Raw genomic sequence first — 7,552 nt, 5'->3', positions numbered from 1 at the left:
AAATTACAAAGAGTGTATATGCAGGAAAAAGAAAACATCATGTAAGCCTACTTTTCTCTAAGCTCTTAATATGCACAGCATTGAGCATGACTTTGTGTCCTTCTTCTTCTTCTTTTTACATTGTCTTTGTAATTTATGTGGATTATGTCTATGTGTTTATTTTCGACGTGACTTTTATTTGCCCTGTGGAAACAAATTAAGTGATTAGAATTTAAATGAACTGAACTGGAGAAGGTTTTGGAGATTTTGATGACTAATGGAGAGGACTGCAGTGTTTTTATATGGGCAACACCATAGCGAACTTGTTCTGTTATATGATGTGGTGTTCTTATTGTTGTTGTTGTGATATGCAATATGACGATGACCCACAGGAGGTCACGGCCATCTAACTATCAAATGACCAATCCACCACTTATTCGTCCTCGTCCCAGGGCTGTATATGATACACTGCGATGGTTGTTGGGAGAATCAGGCCACTATAATGAGTCTCATCCCGTATTCCGATATTGCGGTGGTCGTTGGGGCTGGATGCGGGACTGCAGCAGCAAAAAAACACACCCATGGCCGCATGGCGCAAAGCTCGACACATCGATCCCCTTTGCCATTCTGCTGGGACAGCAAAGAAAAACTGCAATGACAGTGGACAGTTTAGGGGCAACATGAGACAGTCCCACTGGGAAACATGAGAACACACGTGTGATTTTACCATGAAGTGATTTTATAAGTCTAAACTTTGTGAAAACTGAAGTTCAATAGATGTCTAAGTTATACAAATAAAGCCCCTTCACAAAACGTGATCTTCAGTCAGAGTTGGTGTGTGTTGACGCCTTAACTATGAGGCAGAAAAGAGGAGCCGCATGAGTGAATTCGTGTGTCCCCAGAGGGCGGAGGCTTTCTGCAAAAGCTTGCAGGTTTCCCCTCATCTTCTGTTGTCCCTGCGTCAAATGATGCGCCGGCGCCTTCGCTATAAAAGCACCTGTCCTGGCCAGACATCACTCGCATCTCACTCTTTCTCTCTCTCTCCCACACTCACCCTCACGCACTCCCAAACTCCACACACTCTCTTCTCTCTCCTCGACCGGGCACCACCAAGGCAAAGGAAACATGAGTTACTCCGGCGACATTTACAGCAGCAGCTCCTACCGGAAGATCTTCGGAGACGCGCCCCGGTCCGGCCGAGTGGGCAGCAGCCCGTCCCGCCTGCAGTCTGCGGGATACCGCAACCAGCAGCGCACCTATGGGTCTCCCTCCGCCATGTCCTCCTCCTCCAACACCTACCGCAGGACGGCGGCGCCCGGCCGCGCCTTCTCCTCCATGCAGGACTCCGTGGACCTGACCCAGTCCACCGCGGTCACCAACGAGCTGAAGATCGTCCGCACCAACGAGAAGGAGCAGCTGCAGGGCCTGAATGACCGCTTCGTGTCCTTCATCGAGAAGGTCCACAGCCTGGAGCAGCAGAACAAGGTGCTGGAGGCGGAGGTCACCATGCTGCGCCAGCGCAACAACGAGCCGTCACGTCTGCACGAGCTCTACGAGCAGGAGATCCGCGAGCTGCGGGCGCGTGTTGAGGAGCTGACGCACGAGAAGAGCCAGATGCACCTGGACTGCGTGCAGATGAACGACACGCTGGAGCGCGTGAGGGAGAAGCTGGAGGAGGAGAGCAGGCTGCGAGAGGAGGCGGAGGGCAACCTGAAGGGCTTCCGCAAGGACGTGGACGACGCCACCATGGTGCGTCTGGAGCTGGAGAAGAAAGTGGAGTCGCTGCTGGACGAGATCGCCTTCCTCAGGAAAGTTCATGAGGAAGAGCTGGTGGAGATGCAGGCGTCTATGCAGGCCACGCAGGTAGGCGACAGGTCCCGCTTTGTCACACACCCAAATGTTTTACCATGAGTCAACTGATCACTGTAAAACAGCTACAGGTAGTGAAGTTTGTGGGCTGACTTTACAGTGATAAACTTCGTGAAGGCTAATCCATGTATTTCCCAAATAGCTTCACTAGACCATTACATGTTTTAATAACAGAAAATGTCACAAGGCAAGGCAAGTTTATTTATAATGCACAATTCATACACAGGGTTCTTCAAAGTGTTCTACAAGGGCATACCATAGAGCAAAAACAGATTGTTAAAAGTTAAAAGAAATTGCAATTGAAAGACAATAAAATAAGCAAATACAATTTTTAAAAAAAGTTATAGGGAAAAAGAAAAGTCCGATACAATCTTTATAGTCCACTACAACTGTTTACATAGGTTACTGTTTACATTATGTGCACGTTTCCCGCAGTATTCCAGGAGTTCAATAACCTGCTGCAGCAACAGGGTTGCCCTTGAAGACATAACATAACTCTGACTTTTCCTGTAGAGGCACATACTGCGTCTCTCACCTAAAACTACTGCGCACTGGATAATTGATGGCACTGCAGTTCCGTTTCAGCACCGCGCGCTGTCCCTCCCTCCCTCTCATAAACCGGGGGGTCTCGCGCTCCTCAGTTTAATAAGTGCCCACGTTCCAACTTTACAACATGTTAATGGCCAACACAGCTTGTCTGTTTGTTTTTGCAGGTAGTTTTAGCCTCTGGCCGTCCCTGCCATTTTGTACAAAGTATGCCGTTAAGTTGTAGCCTAATTCTCCGTGATAATATGATGTGAGTTTCGTGTAACAGGAGTATCCGCTTTTATAGCCTTCATAGGCTACGTTTAGTGCAGCAAGGTCATTGTAAACTAAGGCTACCGTAAGTTCCGCCATTAGCTGGCTAATATTTCGGTGAGAATGTGGTGATGTTTTCAGTAAGGGAGGGGGAGGAGGAGGGGGAGAAAAATGCGGAGAAACAGCGCATAAATCAGGGGTGTGGTCGTCCCAAGGGGCTGCAGACTGAACCAGCCCCTATGAGGTACACTTGTAATTGTGTTTGTGTTCATTTCGATGTTAACTTTTTTTTTTGCCCAGCAGCAAAACAAATATAGCCTATGTGAAGGTATTTTCAAGAAAAAGTGTAAAGAGTTTTGGTAGGTCAGTAGGGGTTATGGCAGGAGTGGTTTTAATGTACAAAACCCTCAACCATATCGACATGTGTAGAAATATAATAATCTCCTTGAGGTAAGCTGAGTTATTATGTAACTATGGAACAGCAGATGCAGCAAACAAAATGTAAGAAAACCCAAAGACACGGAAGTGAATAACGTCACATAAGTCACTTCCACCGCAACTCTCAGCAGAAATCGATATATTGAACATGCAGTATAAAATACGACATGCAGTCAGAGCAGTGACGGTTTCTGGGTAGATTCCTCCGGGGTTTCTCCTCTTTCCCCTGCAGGCTGTATAATTGCCATGTAAGCTATTGACAGCGCATCTTTTCCCCCAGGAGAAAATCCTGAGTCAGCAGTGCATTCATCAGTCCTGCAGCAGTCCACCTCAGCTCATCAATGTCCTGCTCACCTTATGCATATATGCTACTGTGTGTGTGTGTGTGTGTGTGTGTGTGTGTGTGTGTGTCACCAGGTGAAATACAGTCCAACTGCAGCACACAGATGAGAGCGACATAGCAGATAACATTTACCTGCAAACATTTTATATTATTTATTATAGTTAAATTATACTTAATAGTAAAATAAAAATGAAAGAAACAAATATTTTTGAGATTCTAACATCATCACTATCAGGCTACAGTGGCTTAAAAGGCTTTTTCAGTGTCACCCATGGTGAAATTGAACAAGCTCAGTAAATCAGTGTGCTGTGTGTGCAATGCAGTATCTTTAAATTACACTCACCTCTGTTCAAAGAACAACTGACTGACACAAATCAAGTCAACTGCCCAGGAAAACAGAAAGGCTCTTTCCCCTCCCAAAGCAAGGACTCAAACTAGTGACATCTTGTTCACCACCCTGCTCTATGACTTTACATAGGCACCTTTAAACTTTTTGTTGTTCTTGTTGGCAAACAAAATCCTTTCCTTAATCGAAATGAATATTGTTTATCAAGGTTAAAAATGTAGTCATAAACACAATAGTGTATAAGCATTTAAACGGAATGTGAACAATTAAGCAGTTGCCTTAAAGCTAAACTAAACGTACTAACAATGTGGGCCTTTCTGTTTGCCTCCAGATGTCCGTTGAGATGGACATGACTAAACCGGACCTGACCGCCGCGCTGAAGGACATCCGCTCTCAGTACGAGACCCTGTCTGCCAGGAACCAGTCCCAGGCAGAGGACTGGTACCGCTCCAAGTTTGCCAGCGTGACCGAGGCAGCTGCACGCAACCAGGACGCCATCAAGCACTCCAAGGAGGAGCTGAGCGAGTACCGCAGGCAGGTGCAGGCCCGCACCCTGGAGGTAGAGTCACTCAGGGGCCACAACGAGGCCCTGGAGAGGCAGATCGCAGAGATGGAGGACCGTCACAACAACGAAATGGGAGACATGCATGTAGGTTAACGACACCATGTAGTGTGATAGATTGATTTTTATTCTATTTTTATTTTTTTTTGTTATTTTGCATGAATGATCCTATAATGAATTGGGTAGGTCAAATTAAAGGTGGAAGCCTTTTTGCTAGCGAGACCTGGCCACAATGGATCTCTGTAGATCTTTATTAGCAGCACATTTAGTTTATCATCACATCTTGTTCTAATCCTTTCTTTTTATATTCATGTGTGTGTGTGTGTGTGTGCATTTAGGAGACCGTTCAGCAGCTGGAGGATGCCCTGCGCAGCACCAAAGGAGAGATGTCCCGTCACCTGCGTGAATACCAGGACCTGCTCAACGTCAAGATGGCGCTGGACATTGAGATCGCTGCCTACAGGTCGGTTACATTACAAACACCACAGCAGCAGTCAGTTTGGAAGATTGAACCAACCTGAACTTGGGTTTGGAAAGTAATCATTGTATTTTGCATTTTGTTTATGTCGCCCTCATATTTTAGTTCATCATAGTTCTGGGGATCTCTTACAGGTCAAAACTCTTTTCCGAGGTTTGGTCAACAAGGCAGGCCAGTAAGGCAAAACACTCTGTTTAGTTGTGGAAAGTTTAAATAGCAAGTTTAAAGTTTTAAATTTGAGAGACAAGAATTTCAAGTACAAGTTTTCACCTTATTCTATTTTTACTTTAGACACGCTACCAAATATCTTTAGAACAGCAGGCACCCTTGTTGTAAAGACGCTTCCGCTTTTGTCCAACGATGGCGCTAGAATCAACACAACTCAAAGTTGCGCGTAGCCACTTTAATTTGTAGGCCAACATTTATTTTATGCATTCTTAAAATGAAACTATCATGGGTGGCCTAGTTTCTAACATGCATACTATACCTTCACCAAATCCCTGGTTTGATTACAGTCTGGGGACTGTTGATGAATGTCATATATCAAATCAGTTTTTATTTATATAGCCCAATATCACAAATTGCCTCAGTGGGCTTGATGGAGTACAATCATTGTTAAAGTACCCCTCTCTCTTTCCCCACAATGCGTTTGTACATATACACAGTAAATCATAGAAAATAAAAAGTTAAGGCACAATGGAAAATCTATACTATATACAAATAAATCATTCTTCAACTATTTTCATCTTGAAAAGTGTGGCTTACGATTGTTGCATTACGAATCCTATCCGATGTCCCTCATTCACTCAAGCATGTCAGCTATTTTCCCCGCTGTAACACGAGTATCAGAAGTGATACCTGACGTGAACCCTCACAACAAACCAACTCGGCAAATGTGTCAACATTCTGGGAAAATTACACCAAAACAGACAGCGGTAGGTGTCGCCACTGATAGTCCATTGACATTCGATCCCCGGTGGATGAGAAATACAGTATGCTGAGATAAATATAGCAACGACACCAGACTAAATTAGAGGACGACATCATCTCTTGTCTGTGTCCCTTTGTCTCTTTGTCTATACAGGAAGCTGCTGGAGGGCGAGGAGTGCCGCCTCAGCTCCGTGGGTGGGGCCATGGTCCAGTCGGGCTACCAGGGCTTCTCCTACACCTCGGCCCCACGCTCCTACTCCCTAGGCTCCTACCGCAAGTACGGAGCCAAGCCTGAGGAAGAGGAGGAGGAAGAGGAAGAGGAGGTTGAAGGAGAGGAGGAAGAGGGAGAGGAGAACGAGGGAGGAGAAGAGGGAGAGGAGGGAGAGGAGGGAGACGACCAGGAGGAGGAAGAGGAGGAAGAGGAGGAGGAAGACAAGCAGAAAGAGAAGGATGAGAAGGAGCAGAAGAAGGAGGGCCCCGCCAACAAGAACAGCAAGAGCTAAACTGCTTGTGTTACCGAATCATCCTCATTTTCATCACCATCAATACCTACACAAACCTCATCACAACTGTCACTTACTATATGGAGCTACAGTACAGTGGTTTCTGTTCACGTCATCTATGTCACAAACACACACTCACACACACCAACACACGCAGTTTCTGCACACTTGGGATGCCTCATCATACCTTTCTGTGTTTTTCAGTCTCGTAATTCAGCAGTGGTTAGAACAAACGGTTTTAGCTGGAGAAAGGAGCTATAGAAAGGGGATGGGTGTGTTGTAACGGTGGAAGAGTTGAAATCATTTACATTAAGTGCAGGGAGACGTGCATTAAGCGAGCATGATGTCATAAAGTGCCCCGTGTTTAAAAAACGGTGGAAAAGATTTTGTTCCTCATCCTAGCAACAGTGAATGTGCCATTAATGACCCGTTATTCACAGCAATCCAAACCCCCCAATGTCAGCACACAGACTTTTGAGACAAAACGCACAGCACATCTCGGGGCATGAGTAACAGCCAGCCAGTCCAACTTTAACGGTGCTATTTGATTTTTACAGATATAAAAGTTGGGGAGTACTGCAACAAGTGAAAGATTCGATCATAGGCCGTAGCTCGACCGACTCGTTGCACAGGAGCGCAGCAGCGGGCGAAATGCTTTCCACTCCCTCCCCTCTCTCTCTCTCTCTCTTTCTCTTCCAGTCCTCTCCATTCCATTTCCACCACGACGAGATGAAATATTCCAACCGAACCATTCAGGGCCCCCGTTTTCCATTCTCTTTGATTCCCTGCAGTGTCACAGCACGGCAATAATGGCAACTCAGAGCTCCGAAAAAGCTGTACATACGAATGTGTTGGGAGGCATTTTTTGGAGGCGTTTTCAGTTGATGGAAAGGAGGAGCACTGCAGCTTCTCAATGAGCAAATGCATCTTCAGGAATGAAAAATGTAGAGTTTAAATTGCCGCTATATATATATATATATATATATATATATATATATATATATATATATATATATATATATGAATATATTTTTGGGAAAATGAATTATCCCCCCTTTGATTGATTCATTTGTCGATGAATTCATCAGCCATCTATCAAATGTTAAATATTTATCTTCAAATCTACTTTGTGTAGCTATTTTATAGAGAAAACAAAGCCCTCGTCTTTGTCCTCATACAAAGGAATTGGTGCTTTTGTTTTCATTTAGCTTGGTAAAGGAAGGTGAGTGTTGCTGTCTCTGTCAGGCAGCTGGTGATGACATAGACAGCCCTCAGCTCAGAGTGTACATGGCAGGTGGAGGTGCCA

General features: G+C 45.2%; 1 protein-coding gene across 1 annotated transcript; it reads left to right on the top strand.

The window, feature by feature from the left end:
* Nucleotides 1-857: 857 nt before the first annotated feature.
* neff1 (neuronal intermediate filament family member 1) lies at nucleotides 858-6,246 on the top strand (the record flags this gene model as incomplete). The annotated part of the gene is given in 5 exon segments (XM_080041481.1): nucleotides 858-1,006; nucleotides 1,008-1,842; nucleotides 4,105-4,422; nucleotides 4,674-4,798; nucleotides 5,898-6,246. Coding segments are annotated over 5 exon segments (1,776 nt in total).
* Between the last annotated feature and the right edge of the window lie 1,306 nt (nucleotides 6,247-7,552).

Source organism: Ammodytes marinus, assembly GCF_949987685.1.
Source record: "Ammodytes marinus genome assembly, chromosome: 2".
In the NCBI taxonomy this organism is placed as follows: Eukaryota; Metazoa; Chordata; class Actinopteri; order Uranoscopiformes; family Ammodytidae; genus Ammodytes; species Ammodytes marinus.
The sequence above is the reverse complement of the archived record's forward strand: the minus strand, read 5'-3'. Positions and strand labels throughout refer to the sequence as shown.